Source organism: Oncorhynchus nerka, unplaced genomic scaffold (assembly GCF_034236695.1).
Source record: "Oncorhynchus nerka isolate Pitt River unplaced genomic scaffold, Oner_Uvic_2.0 unplaced_scaffold_1233, whole genome shotgun sequence".
Taxonomy (NCBI): Eukaryota; Metazoa; Chordata; class Actinopteri; order Salmoniformes; family Salmonidae; genus Oncorhynchus; species Oncorhynchus nerka.
Window position 1 is genome coordinate 86,284 of NW_027040106.1, and position 22,191 is coordinate 108,474.

Consider the following 22,191-nt stretch of genomic DNA (forward strand, 5'->3'; position numbering starts at 1 on the left):
TCTGTCTCTCTCTCTACCTGCTATCCTCTGTCTCTCTCTCTACCTGCTATCCTCTGTCTCTCTCTACCTGCTATCCTCTGTCTCTCTCTACCTGCTATCCTCTGTCTCTCTCTCTACCTGCTATCCTCTGTCTCTCTCTACCTGCTATCCTCTGTCTCTCTCTCTACCTGCTATCCTCTGTCTCTCTCTCTACCTGCTATCCTCTGTCTCTCTCTACCTGCTATCCTCTGTCTCTCTCTACCTGCTATCCTCTGTCTCTCTCTCTACCTCTGCTATCTATCCTCTGTCTCTCTCTCTACCTGCTATCCTCTGTCTCTCTCTACCTGCTATCCTCTGTCTCTCTCTACCTGCTATCCTCTGTCTGTCTCTCTCTACCTGTCTATCCTCTGTCTCTCTCTCTACCTGCTATCCTCTGTCTCTCTCTCTACCTGCTATCCTCTGTCTCTCTCTCTATCCTCTGTCTCCTGCTATCCTCTGTCTCTCTACCTCTATCCCTGCTATCCTCTGTCTCTCTCTACCTGCTATCCTCTGTCTCTCTCTACCTGCTATCCCTCTGTCTCTCTCTACCTGCTATCCTCTGTCTCTCTCTCTACCTGCTATCCTCTGTCTCTCTCTCTACCTCTATCCCTGTCTCTATCCTATCCTCTGTCTCTATCTACCTGCTCTCTCTCTACCTGCTATCCTCTGTCTCTCTCTCTACCTGCTATCCTCTGTCTCTCTCTCTACCTGCTATCCTCTGTCTCTCTCTCTACCTGCTATCCTCTGTCTCTCTCTACCTGCTATCCTCTGTCTCTCTCTCTACCTGCTATCCTCTGTCTCTCTCTCTACCTGCTATCCTCTGTCTCTCTCTACCTGCTATCCTCTGTCTCTCTCTCTCTCTACCTGCTATCCTCTGTCTCTCTCTACCTGCTATCCTCTGTCTCTCTCTCTACCTGCTATCCTCTGTCTCTCTCTACCTGCTATCCTCTGTCTCTCTCTACCTGCTATCCCTGTCTCTCTCTCTACCTGCTATCCTCTGTCTCTCTCTACCTGCTATCCTCTGTCTCTACCTGCTATCCTCTGTCTCTCTCTCTACCTGCTATCCCCTGTCTCTCTCTCTACCTGCTATCCTCTGTCTCTCTCTCTACCTGCTATCCTCTGTCTCTCTCTACCTGCTATCCTCTGTCTCTCTCTACCTGCTATCCTCTGTCTCTCTCTCTACCTGCTATCCTCTGTCTCTCTCTACCTGCTATCCTCTGTCTCTCTCTACCTGCTATCCTCTGTCTCTCTCTACCTGCTATCCTCTGTCTCTCTCTACCTGCTATCCTCTGTCTCTCTCTACCTGCTATCCTCTGTCTCTCTCTACCTGCTATCCTCTGTCTCTACCTGCTATCCTCTCTCTCTACCTGCTATCCTCTGTCTCTCTCTCTACCTGCTATCCTCTGTCTCTCTCTCTACCTGCTATCCCCTGTCTCTCTCTCTACCTGCTATCCCCTGTCTCTCTCTCTACCTGCTATCCTCTGTCTCTCTCTCTACCTGCTATCCTCTCTCTCTCTCCTATCCTCTGTCTCTCTCTACCTGCTATCCTCTGTCTCTCTCTACCTGCTATCCCTCTGTCTCTCTCTACCTGCTATCCTCTGTCTCTCTCTACCTGCTATCCTCTGTCTCTCTCTCTACCTGCTATCCTCTGTCTCTCTACCTGCTATCCCTGTCTCTCTACCTGCTATCCTCTGTCTCTCTCTACCTGCTATCCTCTGTCTCTCTCTCTACCTGCTATCCTCTGTCTCTCTCTACCTGCTTCCTCTGTCTCTCTCTCTACCTGCTATCCCTGTCTGTCTCTCCTCTATCCTGCTATCCTCTGTCTCTCTCTACCTCCTATCCTCTGTCTCTCTCTCTACCTGCTATCCTCTGTCTCTCTCTCTACCTGCTATCCTCTGTCTCTCTCTCTACCTGCTATCCTCTGTCTCTCTCTCTACCTGCTATCCTCTGTCTCTCTCTCTACCTGCTATCCTCTGTCTCTCTCTCTACCTGCTATCCTCTGTCTCTCTCTCTACCTGCTATCCTCTGTCTCTCTCTCTACCTGCTATCCTCTGTCTCTCTCTCTACCTGCTATCCTCTGTCTCTCTCTCTACCTGCTATCCTCTGTCTCTCTCTCTCTCTACCTGCTATCCTCTGTCTCTCTCTACCTGCTATCCTCTGTCTCTCTCTACCTGCTATCCTCTGTCTCTCTCTCTACCTGCTATCCTCTGTCTCTCTCTCTACCTGCTATCCTCTGTCTCTCTCTACCTGCTATCCTCTGTCTCTCTCTACCTGCTATCCTCTGTCTCTCTCTCTACCTGCTATCCTCTGTCTCTCTCTACCTGCTATCCTCTGTCTCTCTCTCTACCTGCTATCCCCTGTCTCTCTCTCTACCTGCTATCCTCTGTCTCTCTCTCTACCTGCTATCCTCTGTCTCTCTCTACCTGCTATCCTCTGTCTCTCTCTACCTGCTATCCTCTGTCTCTCTCTCTACCTGCTATCCTCTGTCTCTCTCTCTACCTGCTATCCTCTGTCTCTCTCTACCTGCTATCCTCTGTCTCTCTCTCTACCTGCTATCCTCTGTCTCTCTCTCTACCTGCTATCCCTCTGTCTCTCTCTACCTGCTATCCTCTGTCTCTCTCTACCTGCTATCCTCTGTCTCTCTCTCTACCTGCTATCCTCTGTCTCTCTCTCTCTACCTGCTATCCTCTGTCTCTCTCTCTACCTGCTATCCTCTCTCTCTCTACCTGCTATCCTCTGTCTCTCTCTCTACCTGCTATCCTCTGTCTCTCTCTCTACCTGCTATCCTCTGTCTCTCTCTACCTGCTATCCTCTGTCTCTCTCTACCTGCTATCCTCTGTCTCTCTCTACCTGCTATCCCTGTCTCTCTCTCTCTCTACCTGCTATCCTCTGTCTCTCTACCTGCTATCCTCTGTCTCTACCTGCTATCCCTGTCTCTCTCTCTCTCTCTACCTGCTATCCTCTGTCTCTCTCTCTACCTGCTATCCTCTGTCTCTCTCTCTACCTGCTATCCTCTGTCTCTCTCTACCTGCTATCCTCTGTCTCTCTCTATCCCTGTCTCTATCCTCTGTCTCTCTCTACCTGCTATCCTCTGTCTCTCTCTACCTGCTATCCTCTGTCTCTCTCTACCTGCTATCCTCTGTCTCTCTATCTCTCTCTACCTGCTATCCTCTGTCTCTCTCTCTACCTGCTATCCTCTGTCTCTCTCTCTACCTGCTATCCTCTGTCTCTCTCTACCTGCTATCCTCTGTCTCTCTCTCTACCTGCTATCCTCTGTCTCTCTCTCTACCTGCTATCCTCTGTCTCTCTCTCTACCTATCCTCTGTCTCTCTCTACCTGCTATCCTCTGTCTCTCTCTACCTGCTATCCTCTGTCTCTCTCTCTACCTGCTATCCTCTCTCTCTCTACCTGCTATCCTCTGTCTCTCTCTACCTGCTATCCTCTGTCTCTCTCTCTACCTGCTATCCTCTGTCTCTCTCTCTACCTGCTATCCTCTGTCTCTCTCTCTACCTGCTATCCTCTGTCTCTCTCTACCTGCTATCCTCTGTCTCTACCTGCTATCCTCTGTCTCTCTCTACCTGCTATCCTCTGTCTCTCTCTACCTGCTATCCTCTGTCTCTCTCTCTATCCCTGTCTCTCTCTCTGTCTCTGTCTCTCTACCTGTCTGTCTCTCTCTCTACCTGCTATCCCTGTCTCTCTCTCTACCTGCTATCCCCTGTCTCTCTCTCTACCTGCTATCCTCTGTCTCTCTCTCTACCTGCTATCCTCTGTCTCTCTCTCTACCTGCTATCCTCTGTCTCTCTCTCTACCTGCTATCCTCTGTCTCTCTCTCTACCTGCTCTCTCTCTACCTATCCTCTGTCTCTCTCTCTACCTGCTATCCTCTGTCTCTCTCTCTACCTGCTATCCTCTGTCTCTCTCTCTACCTGCTATCCTCTGTCTCTCTCTACCTGCTATCCTCTGTCTCTCTCTACCTGCTATCCTCTGTCTCTCTCTACCTGCTATCCTCTGTCTCTCTCTACCTGCTATCCTCTGTCTCTCTCTACCTGCTATCCTCTGTCTCTGCTCTCCTCTGTCTCTGTCTCTCTCTCTACCTGCTATCCTCCTCTGTCTCTCTCTCTACCTGCTATCCTCTGTCTCTCTCTCTACCTGCTATCCTCTGTCTCTCTCTCTACCTGCTATCCTCTGTCTCTCTCTCTACCTGCTATCCTCTGTCTCTCTCTACCTGCTATCCTCTGTCTCTCTCTCTACCTGCTATCCTCTGTCTCTCTCTCTACCTGCTATCCTCTGTCTCTCTCTACCTGCTATCCTCTGTCTCTCTCTACCTGCTATCCTCTGTCTCTCTCTACCTGCTATCCTCTGTCTCTCTCTCTACCTGCTATCCTCTGTCTCTCTCTCTACCTGCTATCCTCTGTCTCTCTCTCTCTACCTGCTATCCTCTGTCTCTCTCTCTACCTGCTATCCTCTGTCTCTCTCTCTACCTGCTATCCTCTGTCTCTCTCTCTACCTGCTATCCTCTGTCTCTCTCTCTACCTGCGATCCTCTGTGTCTTCATGCGTCTGGCCTGTATCCGGCCCTTGGCCAGGCGTTGCTTAGCGATGATACAGCGAATGTGGTCGGCGAATATGAAGTTTGCCTGCAGGATGGGGAGGGGCTTGGCGTGGGGGTTGGACGAGGGTTTGTGGATGATAATGTTTAAAGCTCTGCTGTCATCCTCTACCCCAGACACCTGCATGTCCTGGGGAAGAGAGAGAGAGAGAGAGAGAGAGAGTGTTAAACAATGTATATATATATATATATAATATTTGTAATGTCTTTATTGTTTTGAAACTTCTGTATGTGTAATGTTTTCTGTTAATTTTTTTTTATTGTTTTTCACTTTATATATATATAGAGACAGACAGACAGACAGAGAGAGGGAGAGAGAGAGAGGGAGAGATGGGGAGGGAGAACACCTAGTCTTACCTGTAACAGACCAGCGAACTTGACCACTCCCCAGCCCAACCGTTTAGTTTCAGGTTCAACCAGACTCATCTGGTAAACATCCACCGCCAGGAACCGTTGAGCCTGACCTCCTTCCTTACTGACCACCATACAGGCTATCAGATCACTGTTATCTACAGAGAGAGAGAGAGACCACAACACAACCATACAGGCTATCAGATCACTGTTATCTACAGAGAGAGAGACCACAACACAACCATACAGGCTATCAGATCACTGTTATCTACAGAGAGAGACCACAACACAACCATACAGGCTATCAGATCACTGTTATCTACAGAGAGACCACAACACAACCATACAGGCTATCAGATCACTGTTATCTACAGAGAGAGAGAGACCACAACACAACCATACAGGCTATCAGATCACTGTTATCTACAGAGAGACCACAACACAACCATACAGGCTATCAGATCACTGTTATCTACAGAGAGAGAGACCACAACACAACCATACAGGCTATCAGATCACTGTTATCTACAGAGAGAGAGACCACAACACAACCATACAGGCTATCAGATCACTGTTATCTACAGAGAGAGAGACCACAACACAACCATACAGGCTATCAGATCACTGTTATCTACAGAGAGAGAGAGAGACCACAACACAACCATACAGGCTATCAGATCACTGTTATCTACAGAGAGAGAGAGACCACAACACAACCATACAGGCTATCAGATCACTGTTATCTACAGAGAGAGAGACCACAACACAACCATACAGGCTATCAGATCACTGTTATCTACAGAGAGACCACAACACAACCATACAGGCTATCAGATCACTGTTATCTACAGAGAGAGAGACCACAACACAACCATACAGGCTATCAGATCACTGTTATCTATCAGAGAGAGAGACCACAACACAACCATACAGGCTATCAGATCACTGTTATCTACAGAGAGAGAGACCACAACACAACCATACAGGCTATCAGATCACTGTTATCTACAGAGAGAGACCACAACACAACCATACAGGCTATCAGAGACCACAACACAACCATACAGGCTATCAGATCACTGTTATCTACAGAGAGAGACCACAACACAACCATACAGGCTATCAGATCACTGTTATCTACAGAGAGAGAGAGACCACAACACAACCATACAGGCTATCAGATCACTGTTATCTACAGAGAGACCACAACACAACCATACAGGCTATCAGATCACTGTTATCTACAGAGAGAGAGACCACAACACAACCATACAGGCTATCAGATCACTGTTATCTACAGAGAGACCACAACACAACCATACAGGCTATCAGATCACTGTTATCTACAGAGAGAGAGACCACAACACAACCATACAGGCTATCAGATCACTGTTATCTACAGAGAGAGAGAGAGACCACAACACAACCATACAGGCTATCAGATCACTGTTATCTACAGAGAGAGAGACCACAACACAACCATACAGGCTATCAGATCACTGTTATCTACAGAGAGAGAGAGACCACAACACAACCATACAGGCTATCAGATCACTGTTATCTACAGAGAGAGACCACAACACAACCATACAGGCTATCAGATCACTGTTATCTACAGAGAGAGAGACCACAACACAACCATACAGGCTATCAGATCACTGTTATCTACAGAGAGACCACAACACAACCATACAGGCTATCAGATCACTGTTATCTACAGAGAGAGAGAGACCACAACACAACCATACAGGCTATCAGATCACTGTTATCTACAGAGAGAGAGAGACCACAACACAACCATACAGGCTATCAGATCACTGTTATCTACAGAGAGAGACCACAACACAACCATACAGGCTATCAGATCACTGTTATCTACAGAGAGAGAGAGAGAGACCACAACACAACCATACAGGCTATCAGATCACTGTTATCTACAGAGAGACCACAACACAACCATACAGGCTATCAGATCACTGTTATCTACAGAGAGAGACCACAACACAACCATACAGGCTATCAGATCACTGTTATCAACACAACCATACAGGCTATCAGATCAGTTATCTACAGAGACCACAACACAACCATACAGGCTATCAGATCACTGTTATCTACAGAGAGAGAGACCACAACACAACCATACAGGCTATCAGATCAGATCACTGTTATCTACAGAGAGAGAGACCACAACACAACCATACAGGCTATCAGATCACTGTTATCTACAGAGAGACCACAACACAACCATACAGGCTATCAGATCACTGTTATCTACAGAGAGAGACCACAACACAACCATACAGGCTATCAGATCACTGTTATCTACAGAGAGAGAGACCACAACACAACCATACAGGCTATCAGATCACTGTTATCTACAGAGAGACCACAACACAACCATACAGGCTATCAGATCACTGTTATCTACAGAGAGACCACAACACAACCATACAGGCTATCAGATCACTGTTATCTACAGAGAGAGAGAGACCACAACACAACCATACAGGCTATCAGATCACTGTTATCTACAGAGAGAGAGACCACAACACAACCATACAGGCTATCAGATCACTGTTATCTACAGAGAGACCACAACACAACCATACAGGCTATCAGATCACTGTTATCTACAGAGAGAGCCACAACACAACCATACAGGCTATCAGATCACTGTTATCTACAGAGAGAGAGACCACAACACAACCATACAGGCTATCAGATCACTGTTATCTACAGAGAGAGAGAGAGACCACAACACAACCATACAGGCTATCAGATCACTGTTATCTACAGAGAGACCACAACACAACCATACAGGCTATCAGATCACTGTTATCTACAGAAGAGAGAGAGACCACAACACAACCATACAGGCTATCAGATCACTGTTATCTACAGAGAGAGAGAGAGACCACAACACAACCATACAGGCTATCAGATCACTGTTATCTACAGAGAGAGAGAGACCACAACACAACCATACAGGCTATCAGATCACTGTTATCTACAGAGAGAGAGAGACCACAACACAACCATACAGGCTATCAGATCACTGTTATCTACAGAGAGAGAGACCACAACACAACCATACAGGCTATCAGATCACTGTTATCTACAGAGAGACCACAACACAACCATACAGGCTATCAGATCACTGTTATCTACAGAGAGAGAGAGACCACAACACAACCATACAGGCTATCAGATCACTGTTATCTACAGAGAGAGAGAGAGACCACAACACAACCATACAGGCTATCAGATCACTGTTATCTACAGAGAGAGAGAGACCACAACACAACCATACAGGCTATCAGATCACTGTTATCTACAGAGAGAGACCACAACACAACCATACAGGCTATCAGATCACTGTTATCTACAGAGAGAGAGACCACAACACAACCATACAGGCTATCAGATCACTGTTATCTACAGAGAGAGAGAGAGACCACAACACAACCATACAGGCTATCAGATCACTGTTATCTACAGAGAGACCACAACACAACCATACAGGCTATCAGATCACTGTTATCTACAGAAGAGAGAGAGACCACAACACAACCATACAGGCTATCAGATCACTGTTATCTACAGAGAGAGAGAGAGACCACAACACAACCATACAGGCTATCAGATCACTGTTATCTACAGAGAGAGAGACCACAACACAACCATACAGGCTATCAGATCACTGTTATCTACAGAGAGAGACCACAACACAACCATACAGGCTATCAGATCACTGTTATCTACAGAGAGACCACAACACAACCATACAGGCTATCAGATCACTGTTATCTACAGAGAGAGAGACCACAACACAACCATACAGGCTATCAGATCACTGTTATCTATCAGATCACTGTTATCTACAGAGAGAGAGAGAGACCACAACACAACCATACAGGCTATCAGATCACTGTTATCTACAGAGAGACCACAACACAACCATACAGGCTATCAGATCACTGTTATCTACAGAGAGAGAGACCACAACACAACCATACAGGCTATCAGATCACTGTTATCTACAGAGAGAGAGAGAGACCACAACACAACCATACAGGCTATCAGATCACTGTTATCTACAGAGAGAGAGAGAGAGCTATCAGATCACTGTTATCACAACACAACACAACCATACAGGCTATCAGATCACTGTTATCTACAGAGAGAGAGAGACCACAACACAACCTGTTATCTACAGAGAGACCACAACACAACCATACAGGCTATCAGATCACTGTTATCTACAGAGAGAGAGAGAGACCACAACACAACCATACAGGCTATCAGATCACTGTTATCTACAGAGAGAGAGAGAGACCACAACACAACCATACAGGCTATCAGATCACTGTTATCTACAGAGAGAGAGAGAGACCACAACACAACCATACAGGCTATCAGATCACTGTTATCTACAGAGAGAGAGACCACAACACAACCATACAGGCTATCAGATCACTGTTATCTACAGAGAGAGAGAGACCACAACACAACCATACAGGCTATCAGATCACTGTTATCTACAGAGAGAGAGAGACCACAACACAACCATACAGGCTATCAGATCACTGTTATCTACAGAGAGAGAGACCACAACACAACCATACAGGCTATCAGATCACTGTTATCTACAGAGAGAGAGAGAGACCACAACACAACCATACAGGCTATCAGATCACTGTTATCTACAGAGAGAGAGACCACAACACAACCATACAGGCTATCAGATCACTGTTATCTACAGAGAGAGAGAGACCACAACACAACCATACAGGCTACAGATCCTGTTATACAGGCTATCAGATCACTGTTATCTACAGAGAGAGAGACCACAACACAACCATACAGGCTATCAGATCACTGTTATCTACAGAGAGAGAGACCACAACACAACCATACAGGCTATCAGATCACTGTTATCTACAGAGAGAGAGAGAGACCACAACACAACCATACAGGCTATCAGATCACTGTTATCTACAGAGAGAGAGAGAGACCACAACACAACCATACAGGCTATCAGATCACTGTTATCTACAGAGAGAGAGAGACCACAACACAACCATACAGGCTATCAGATCACTGTTATCTACAGAGAGAGACCACAACACAACCATACAGGCTATCAGATCACTGTTATCTACAGAGAGAGAGACCATACAGGCTATCACAACACAACCATACAGGCTATCAGATCACTGTTATCTACAGAGAGAGACCACAACACAACCATACAGGCTATCAGATCACTGTTATCTACAGAGAGAGACCACAACACAACCATACAGGCTATCAGATCACTGTTATCTACAGAGAGAGAGACCACAACACAACCATACAGGCTATCAGATCACTGTTATCTACAGAGAGAGAGAGACCACAACACAACCATACAGGCTATCAGATCACTGTTATCTACAGAGAGAGAGAGACCACAACACAACCATACAGGCTATCAGATCACTGTTATCTAGAGAGAGAGAGACCACAACACAACCATACAGGCTATCAGATCACTGTTATCTACAGAGAGAGAGACCACAACACAACCATACAGGCTATCAGATCACTGTTATCTACAGAGAGAGAGACCACAACACAACCATACAGGCTATCAGATCACTGTTATCTACAGAGAGAGAGAGACCACAACACAACCATACAGGCTATCAGATCACTGTTATCTACAGAGAGAGAGACCATACAGGCTATCAGATCAGACAGAGAGAGAGACCACAACACAACCATACAGGCTATCAGATCACTGTTATCTACAGAGAGAGAGACCACAACACAACCATACAGGCTATCAGATCACTGTTATCTACAGAGAGACCACAACACAACCATACAGGCTATCAGATCACATACAGGCTATCAGATCAGAGAGAGACCACAACACAACCATACAGGCTATCAGATCACTGTTATCTACAGAGAGAGACCACAACACAACCATACAGGCTATCAGATCACTGTTATCTACACAGAGAGAGAGACCACAACACAACCATACAGGCTATCAGATCACTGTTATCTACAGAGAGAGACCACAACACAACCATACAGGCTATCAGATCACTGTTATCTACAGAGAGAGAGACCACAACACAACCATACAGGCTATCAGATCACTGTTATCTACAGACATTTGAAGAGAGAGAGACCACAACACAACCATACAGGCTATCAGATCACTGTTATCTACAGAGAGAGAGACCACAACACAACCATACAGGCTATCAGATCACTGTTATCTACAGAGAGACCACAACACAACCATACAGGCTATCAGATCACTGTTATCTACAGAGAGACCACAACACAACCATACAGGCTATCAGATCACTGTTATCTACAGAGAGTTCCACCCACAACACAACCATACAGGCTATCAGATCACTGTTATCTACAGAGAGACCACAACACAACCATACAGGCTATCAGATCACTGTTATCTACAGAGAGAGAGAGAGACCACAACACAACCATACAGGCTATCAGATCACTGTTATCTACAGAGAGAGACCACAACACAACCATACAGGCTATCAGATCACTGTTATCTACAGAGAGAGAGAGACCACAACACAACCATACAGGCTATCAGATCACTGTTATCTACAGAGAGACCACAACACAACCAACAGACAGATCACTGTTATCTACAGAGAGAGAGAGAGACCACAACACCTGATATCAGATCTGTTATGTCAGAGATAACTGACAACACAAGGTTCCAGACAGACACTTTATCTGTTACAGAGATAAGAGAGACACACACCCTGATATCAGATCTGTTATGTCAGAGATAACTGACACAACCATACAGGCTTCCAGACTCACTGTTATTAGAGAGACACAGCCCTGATACAGGCTATCAGATCAGAGATCTACTGAGAACGAGGTTCCAGACTGACCTTTACAGGCATCAGCCCTGATATCTCGTTGTCAGAGATAACTGAGGAACGAGGTTCCAGACTGACCTTTAGCTACAGAGTCACGACACAGCACAACTGATACAGGCGTTCAGATCACTGATATCTACAGAGAGAACGAGGTTCCAGACACCTTTAACCACACAGCCCTGATCATGTCGTTGTCAGAGATAACTGAGGAACCGAGGCTTCCAGATCACTGTTACAGAGATAAGAGAGAGGTTCCAGACTGACCTTTAGCCGACACAGCCCTGATATGTCGTTGTCAGAGATAACTGAGGAACGAGGTTCCAGACTGACCAACCACACAGCCCTGATCACTGTTTGTCAGAGATAACTGAGGAACGAGGTTCCAGACTGATCACTATTACAGAGAGCCGACACAGACAACCTACAGCAACCTATGATACTGTTGTCAGAGATACTGAGAGAGAGAGAGACCACAACACAACCATACAGGCTTTTTATCTACAGAGCTGGTTATCATACAGGCTACTTTCCCTTCACTGTCAATAAAACAATGAGACCATCAACATCTCTGTCAGACAACACAACCATACAGGCTATCAGATCACTGTTATCTACCCCCAGGACAGGCTATCAGATCACTGAGACTTAACAACACCCATACAGGCCCAGATCACTGTTATTAGAGAGAGACCACAACACAACCACAGGCTATCAGGTCTCTATTAGATAGAGAGAGAACAACCCAACACAACCATAACAGGCTATCAGATCACTGGTATCTACAGATAGAGACCACAACACAACCAGCCAGGCTATCAGATCACTGTTATCTACAGATACAGACACAACCATACAGGCTAACAGATCATCCCCACAACACAACCAGGTCTCTATACAGATAGAGACACAATCAACCATACAGGCCAGATCTGTTATCTCAGATAGAGACCACAACACAACCATACAGGCTATCAGATCTCTATTAGATCAGAGACTTAATCAACACAACCATACAGGCTATCAGGTCTCTATTAGAGAGAGACTTAACACAACCATACCTTAATCAACCACTCCCCCCAGGTCTCTATCAGATAGAGACTTAATCAGATCCCAGTTCTCTATCAGATAGAGACTTAATCAACACAACCATCCCCAGGTCTCTATTAGATCACTGTTACTTAATCAAGAGACCCCTTAATCAACCATACAGGCTATCAGGTCACTGTTATCAGATAGAGACTTAATCAACACAACCCTACAGGCCCCAGGTCTCTATTAGATAGAGACTTAATCAACCCCCTCCCCAGGTCTCTATTAGATAGAGACACAACACAACCCAGGCATAGCCAGGCTATCAGATCTGTTATCTAGAGAGAGACTTACAACACAACCATACAGGCTATCAGATCACTGTTATCAGAGAGAGACCACAATCAACCATACAGGCTATCAGGTCACTGTTATCTAGATATAGACTTAATCAACACAACCATACAGGTCTCAGATCAGATCTACAGAGACTTAGACCACAACACAACCATACAGGCTATCAGATCACTGTTATCTACAGATAGAGAGAGACCACAACACAACCATACAGGCTATCAGATCACTGTTATCTACAGAGAGAGAGAGACCACAACACAACCATACAGGCTATCAGGTCTGTTATCTAGATAGAGACCACAACACAACCATACAGGCTATCAGATCTGTTATCTAGAGAGAGACTTAATAAACCCAACACAACCTACAGGCTATCAGATCACTATCTACAGAGAGAGACTTAACACAACCATACCCTATCAATCACTGTTATCTACAGAGAGAGAGAGACCCTTCAACCCCAGGTCTCTATCAGATAGAGACTTCCAGAGACCACAACACAACCATCCCCCAGGTCTGTTATTAGATAGACACAATCAACCACACAGGCCCTCAGGTCTGTTATCTCAGATAGAGACTTAACCACAACCCCTTTCCCCCAGATCACTGTCTCTATTAGATAGAGACCTTAATCACACCCTGATATGTCTGTCAGAATCAAGGTTCCAGACTGACCTCAGCCCACAGGATATCTCTATCAGAGATAAGAGGACTCCAACTCAGCCGACACAGCCCTGATATGTCGTTGTCCTGAGGAAAGGTTCAGACCATCAGCCACACAGCCCTGACTCTGTCAGATAAGAGACGAGGTTCCAGATGACCAGCCGACACCCCCAGGTCTCTCATTAGATAAGAGACGAGGTTCCAAACCAACCGACACAGCCCTGATAGGTCTCTATTAGATAAGAGACTTAATGACCTTTAGCCGACACAGCCCCAGGTCTCTATCAGAGATAACTTGAGGAATCAACCACCCCCACAGGATCTCTCGTTTCAGAGATAAGAGACTTAATCCAGACCCTTAGCCCACAGCCCTGATATCTCTATTCAGAGATAAGAGGAACTTCCAACTCAAGTTTAGCCTCCAGGTCTCAGATCATTAGATAGAGACGAGGTTCCAGACAAACCCCTCCCCCTCCAGGTCTCTCATTAGATAGAGACTTAACACAACCATACCTATCAGATCACTTTCTTAGAGACCATCCTCCCCCAGGTCTCTATCAGATACTGAGACTTAATCAACCACCCCCAGGCCCCCAGGTCTCTATTAGATAGACTTAATCAACCCCCCCAGTTCTCTATCAGATAGAGACTTAATCAACACCCCTACCCCCAGGTCTCTATTAGATAGAGACTTAATCAACCATACCCCTTAATCAACCAGATCGAGAGCTACCTACACCCAGGTCTCAAAGATCATTGAGTCTAGAGAGACTAATCAACCCCAGCCAGCTCCCCCAGGTCTCTATTAGATAGAGACTTAACACAACCCCTACCCCAGGTCTCTATTAGTGTAGAGACTTACCATCAACCCTAGCCCCCAGGTCTCTCTGCCAGTTAGACTTCAGACTGTATCAATCAACCATCAGGCCAGGTGCAACTCTATTAGATAGAGACGTAATCAGTCCACCTTGTCAGGCCCAGGTCTCTATTAGATAGAGACTTAATCAACTATGTGTCTGTCTCCCAGGTCTCTATTAGATAGAGACTTAATCAACGCCACCCTAATCTGGTGGTCCCAGCGCGCCTCCCCCAGGACTCTATCAGATAGAGAGGACCATCAACACCCCCAGGTCTCTATCTACAGAGAGAGACCTTAATCAACACAACCATACAGGTCTCTATTAGATAGAGACTTAATCAACCATCCCCCAGGACTCTATCAGATAGAGACTTAATCACCAACCAGGATCCCAGGTCTCTATCAGATCAGAAAGACTTAATCAACCTTGGCCCAGGTCTCTATTAGATAGAGACTTAATTAACCAACCCCCTACCCATCAGGCTCCTCTCTATCAGATAGAGACTTAATCAACCACAATGGCTTATCTTGACTCCTTTCCAGGTCTCTACTTTAACCTAGAGACCTTAATCATTCCTCTCTGCCCTTCAGGACTCTATCTCTTTGACCTCTTAATCAACCATCCCTCCCCCAGGTCTCTATCAGATAGAGCTTCCATCAACCAACTCCTCCCCAGGTCTCTATCCTTTTCAGCTCTCAATCCAACCATACACCCCACTGGTCTCTATCAGATAGAGACCCAATCAACCATCCTCCCCAGGTCTCTATCAGATAGAGACGTAATCCAACCTATCTCCCCAGGTCTCTATCAGATAGAGATCCTTGAATCAACCATGTCCCCTATCCTCCAGGTCTCTATCAGATAGAGACTTAATCAGCTCCCAGAACAGGCCCCAGGTCTCTATTAGATGGAGAGACTTACCTGACAACCACCTCTCCAGGTCTCTATTAGATAGACTTGAGGAACTTAATAAACCACCCTCCAGGTCTCTATTAGATAGAGAACTTAATCCTCCTCCCTTAATCAACCATCCATCCCCCAGGTCTCTATCAGAGAGAGACTTAACGACATCCCCCCTCGTTTGCTAAGTCAAAGGTCTGGTTATTAGATACCCTTAATCAACCTCTTTCTCCTCTCTCCAGATCTCTATCAGATAGCCGTCCACAACACAACCCCCCAGCTTGCTATCAGGTCTCTATTCCAGACCAGAGACTTAATCAACTCAACCTTCATCAACTCATCCCTGACCCCAGGTCTCTATCAGAGCGAGAGACTTCTGAATCAACTGATCCCTCCGATGTCAACTTAATCAACCATCCCCTTCTTTCTTTTCTATCCAATAGAGACTTAATCAACCTTGGCCAGCTCTCCCGCTATCTCTCCCAGAATCTCTATCCAAATCAGAGGTTTAAGACAGTCATTCAACTGAGACCCCTCCCCCAGGTCTCTATTAGATCAGAGACCTAATCAACCGATACTGTGAACCATCAGATCCTGTCTCCACCCTTAGATAGACATTAATCAACCCCCTCCACGCCAGGTCTCTATCAGACAGAGACTTAGGTGGCAGGCAGATGAACTCCACACCCCCCAGGTCTCTAGGCTAGATAGAGACTTAACCAGGAGAGAGACCATAACACCCTTACAGGCTCTAATCTTCTCCTTCAACTGCCAACCCGACCAGGTCTCTCATCAGCTCTGCAGAGACTTAATCAACCCCCTCTTCCCCCCTTATGACCAACATCATCCCATGATCATATCCGTGTGGATGACGGATCAGGACCTCAAGCTGAGCAAGACGGAACTGCCTTCCTCAGGTCTATCCAGAGACTTAATCACATCTCGCCATCCCCCAGGTCTCTATTAGATAGAGAACTTGGCGTGATCCAGACAACACCCTCCTAACATCAAGGTCTCTATGGCCCGTTCCTGTCAGAGATGCTCTAACATCAAGTACGACCCTGCCTCACACAGGTCTCCAGGTCCTTAATCCAGGCACTTGTCATCTCCCCTGAGGTCTCTATTGGCAGAGACTTGCCTGTGCCATTCCCCCAGGTCTCTATTAGATAGAGTCTGGTGTTCAAATCAAGTTTCCCGTCACCCCCCAGGTCTCTCCACTGGCTTCCAGATAAGAGACTTAATGACCTTGTGAGGGGAACGGCACCCAGGTCTCTCCAGATCAGAGACTTAACAACCGTTCATCCACCCAGGTCTCTACCACTTAGATAGAGAGCCCAGTCAAAACAACCCCCCCCAGGTCAATGGTCTATTAGATAGAGGACGGAGGTCAATCACCACCTTCCGGAGACACCTGAAACCCCACCTCTATCAGATAGAGACTTAATCCCCCACCCCCCAGGACTCTATAGATAGATATAGACTTAATCAACCCTGGAGGATAAGAGCCCCCAGGTAAATGTAAACACAACCTATTAGATAGAGACTTAATCAACCTTTCCCCCAGGTCTCTATCAGATAGAGACTTAATCAATCCCTCCCCCCCCAGGTCTCTATCAGATAGAGACTTAATCAACACAGCCCCTCCAGGTCTCTATTAGATAGAGACTTAATAAACCCCCTCCAGGTCTCTATTAGATAGAGACTTAATCAACCCCCCCCCTTAATCAACCATCCCTCCCCCAGGTCTCTATCAGATAGAGACTTAATCAACCACCCCCTCCCCCAGGTCTCTATCAGATAGAGACTTAATCAACCCCCTCCCCCAGGTCTCTATCAGATAGAGACTTAATCAACCATCCCCCCAGGTCTCTATCAGATAGAGACTTAATCAACCCCCCTTCCCCCAGGTCTCTATTAGATAGAGACTTAATCACCCCCCCAGGTCCCCAGGTCTCTATTAGATAGAGACTTAATCAACCATCCCTCCCCCCAGGTCTCTATCAGATAGAGACTTAATCAACCCCCTCCCCAGGTCTCTATTAGATAGAGACTTAATCAACCCCTCCCCAGGTCTCTATCAGATAGAGACTTAATCAACCCCTCCCCCAGGTCTCTATAGAGATAAGAGACTTAATCAACCCCCTCCCCAGGTCTCTATCAGATAGAGACTTAATCAACCCTCCCCAGGTCTCTATTAGATAGACTTAATCAACCATCCCCCCCAGGTCTCTATTAGATAGACTTAATCAACCATCCCTCCCCCCAGGACTCTATCAGATAGAGACTTAATCAACCATCTCCCCCAGGTCTCTATCAGATAGAGACTTAATCAACCCCCCAGGTCTCTATTAGATAGAGACTTAATCAACCCCTCCCCAGGTCTCTATCAGATAGAGACTTAATCAACCCCCCCCAGGTCTCTATCAGATAGAGACTTAATCAACCATCCCTCCCCCAGGTCTCTATCAGATAGAGACTTAATCAACCCCCCCCCAGGTCTCTATCAGATAGAGACTTAATCAACCATCCCTCCCCCCAGGTCTCTATCAGATAGAGAGTTAATCAACCCCCCCCCTCCCCCAGGTCTCTATCAGATAGAGACTTAATCAACCATCCCTCCCCCCAGGTCTCTATCAGATAGAGACTTAATCAACCATCCCTCCCCCAGGTCTCTATCAGATAGAGACTTAATCAACCACCCCCTCCCCCAGGTCTCTATTAGATAGAGACTTAATCAAATCCTCCCCCCAGGTCTCTATCAGATAGAGACTTAATCAACCCCCTCCCCCAGGTCTCTATTAGATAGAGACTTAATCAACCACCCCTCCAGGTCTCTATTAGATAGAGACTTAATCAACCCCCCTCCAGGTCTCTATTAGATAGACTTAACTTAATCAATCAACCATCCCTCCCCCAGGTCTCTATCAGATAGAGACTTAATCAACCACCCCCTCCCCCAGGTCTCTATTAGATAGACTTAATCAATCCCCCCCAGGTCTCTATCAGATAGAGACTTAATCAACCCCCTTAATCCCCCCCAGGTCTCTATCAGATAGAGACTTAATCAACCCCCCTCCCCCAGGTCTCTATTAGATAGAGACTTAATCAACCATCCCTCCCCCAGGTCTCTATCAGATAGAGACTTAATCAACTTAATCCCATCCCCCAGGTCTCTATCAGATAGAGACTTAATCAACCATCCCTCCCCCAGGTCTCTATCAGATAGAGACTTAATCAACCCCTCCCCCAGGTCTCTATCAGATAGAGACTTAATCAACCATCCCCCCCCCAGGTCTCTATCAGATAGAGACTTAATCAACCATCCCTCCCCCCAGGTCTCTATCAGATAGAGACTTAATCAACCATCCCTCCCCCAGGTCTCTATCAGATAGAGACTTAATCAACCCCCCAGGTCTCTATCAGATAGAGACTTAATCAACCCCCCCCCAGGTCTCTATCAGATAGAGACTTAATCAACCCCCTCCCCCAGGTCTCTATCAGATAGAGACTTAATCAACCCCCCCCAGGTCTCTATCAGATAGAGACTTAATCAACCCCCCCAGGTCTCTATCAGATAGAGACTTAATCAACCATCCCCCCCAGGTCTCTATCAGATAGAGACTTAATCAACCACCCCCCCCCAGGTCTCTATTAGATATAGACTTAATCAACCATCCCCCCCAGGTCTCTATCAGATAGAGACTTAATCAACCACCCCCTCCCCCAGGTCTCTATTAGATAGAGACTTAATCAACCCCCCAGGTCTCTATTAGATAGAGACTTAATCAACCATCCCTCCCCCAGGTCTCTATCAGATAGAGACTTAATCAACCACCCCCTCCCCCAGGTCTCTATCAGATAGAGACTTAATCAACCATCAACCATCCCCCCAGGTCTCTATCAGATAGAGACTTAATCAACCCCCCCCAGGTCTCTATTAGATAGAGACTTAATCAACCATCCCCCCAGGTCTCTATTAGATAGAGACTTAATCAACCATCCCTCCCCCAGGTCTCTATTAGATAGAGACTTAATCAACCCCCCCCAGGTCTCTATTAGATAGAGACTTAATCAACCATCCTCCCCCAGGTCTCTATTAGATAGAGACTTAATCAACCCCCCAGGTCTCTATTAGATAGAGACTTAATCAACCCCCCCCCCCCTTAATCAACCATCCCTCCCCCAGGTTTCTCTCTGTATCAGAAGGGAAGTGATCAGTGTTTCATTTAATTTCATACACACACACACACACACACACACACACACACACACCTCTGCTCTAAAAGTGTATCAGAGTTGAGTCAGATGTTTCCACTGTGGGCCTGAACCCCTTCTGTCTGTTCCAAGAATATTACTGTAACAAACTCACACAGACTTACTGAGATCTAGAACATGGTCAGTCTTGATGAGGTGTAGAACATGGTCAGTCTCAATGAGGTCTAGAACCCGGTCAGTCTCAATGAGGTCTAGAACATGGTCAGTCTTGATGAGGTGTAGAACATGGTCAGTCTCAATGAGGTCTAGAACCCGGTCAGTCTCAATGAGGTCTAGAACATGGTCAGTCTTGATGAGGTGTAGAACACGGTCAGTCTCAATGAGGTCTAGAACATGGTCAGTCTTGATAAGGTGTAGAACATGGTCAGTCTTGATGAGGTGTAGAACACGGTCAGTCTCAATGAGGTCTAGAACCCGGTCAGTCTCAATGAGGTCTAGAACATGGTCAGTCTTGATGAGGTGTAGAACACGGTCAGTCTCAATGAGGTCTAGAACATGGTCAGTCTTGATAAGGTGTAGAACATGGTCAGTCTTGATGAGGTCTAGAACATGGTCAGTCTTGATGAGGTCTAGAACATGGTCAGTCTCGATGAGGTCTAGAACATGGTCAGTCTCGATGAGGTCTAGAACATGGTCAGTCTCGATGAGGTGTAGAACCCGGTCAGTCTCAATGAGGTCTAGAACATGGTCAGTCTTGATGAGGTGTAGAACACGGTCAGTCTCAATGAGGTCTAGAACATGGTCAGTCTTGATAAGGTGTAGAACATGGTCAGTCTTGATAAGGTGTAGAACATAGTCAGTCTTGATGAGGTCTAGAAGATGGTCAGTCTTGATGAGGTCTAGAACATGGTCAGTCTCGATGAGGTCTAGAACATGGTCAGTCTCGATGAGGTGTAGAACCCGGTCAGTCTCAATGAGGTCTAGAACATGGTCAGTCTTGATGAGGTGTAGAACATGGTCAGTCTTGATGAGGTCTAGAACATGGTCAGTCTTGATGAGGTCTAGAACACGGTCAGTCTTGATGAGGTCTAGAACACGGTCGGTCTCGATGAGGTCTAGAACACGGTCAGTCTCGACGAGGTCTAGAACACGGTCAGTCTTGATGAGGTCTAGAACACGGTCAGTCTTGATGAGGTGTAGAACACGGTCAGTCTTGAGGTCTAGAACACGGTCAGTCTTGAGGTCTAGAACACAGTCAGTCTTGATGAGGTCAAGAGCATGGTCAGTCAGAACACACACACACACACACACACACACACACACACAGTCTTACTTAGGTCCAGAACATCGTCGGTCTTGATGAGGTCTTCAGAGCGAGTGAGAGGAAGCTGCGTCTCTGGTTCTCCCTGCAGCTGAAGAGATAGTGATCTCAGCATGAAGAACACACGGATGGCCTGTAAAGGAAGAACCACATCGGTCACCAACATACGACACACAGAGTGGTTGGTTCAGTGTGTCTCACTTGGTACAGAACATCCCTCCCCAGGTCAGTAGGTACAGAACATCCCTCCCCAGGTCAGTAGGTACAGAACATCCCTCCCCAGGACAGTAGGTACAGAACATCCCTCCCCAGGTCAGTAGGTACAGAACATCCCACCCCAGGTCAGTAGGTGGTACAGAACATCCCTCCCCAGGTCAGTAGGTGGTACAGAACATCCCTGCCCAGGTCAGTAGGTACAGAACATCCCTCCCCAGGTCAGTAGGTACAGAACATCCCTCCCCAGGTCAGTAGGTACAGAACATCCCTCCCCAGGACAGTAGGTACAGAACATCCCTCCCCAGGTCAGTAGGTACAGAACATCCCTCCCCAGGTCAGTAGGTGGAACAGAACAGGTCAGTAGGTACAGAACATCCCACCCCAGGTCAGTAGGTGGTACAGAACATCCCTCCCCAGGTCAGTAGGTGGTACAGAACATCCCTGCCCAGGTCAGTAGGTACAGAACATCCCTCCCCAGGTCAGTAGGTGGTACAGAACATCCCTCCCCAGGTCAGTAGGTACAGAACATCCCTCCCCAGGTCAGTAGGTACAGAACATCCCACCCCAGGTCAGTAGGTGGTACAGAACATCCCTCCCCAGGTCAGTAGGTGGTACAGAACATCCCTCCCCAGGTCAGTAGGTACAGAACATCCCTCCCCAGGTCAGTAGGTGGTACAGAACATCCCTCCCCAGGTCAGTAGGTACAGAACATCCCTCCCCAGGTC

General features: G+C 46.6%; 1 protein-coding gene across 1 annotated transcript in view; it reads right to left on the reverse strand.

Annotated features, from left to right (window-relative positions):
• LOC135569060 (protein CLEC16A-like) overlaps positions 1 to 22,191 on the reverse strand; it is a 60,539-nt gene that overhangs the window by 15,504 nt on the left and 22,844 nt on the right. The window contains exons 7-9 of the mRNA XM_065015893.1: positions 21,263 to 21,383; positions 4,983 to 5,134; positions 4,551 to 4,755 (exon numbers count right to left, since the gene is read on the reverse strand). Of these exons, the coding sequence (XP_064871965.1) occupies positions 4,551 to 4,755; positions 4,983 to 5,134; positions 21,263 to 21,383 (478 nt within the window). The remainder of the gene's footprint in view (positions 1 to 4,550; positions 4,756 to 4,982; positions 5,135 to 21,262; positions 21,384 to 22,191) is intronic.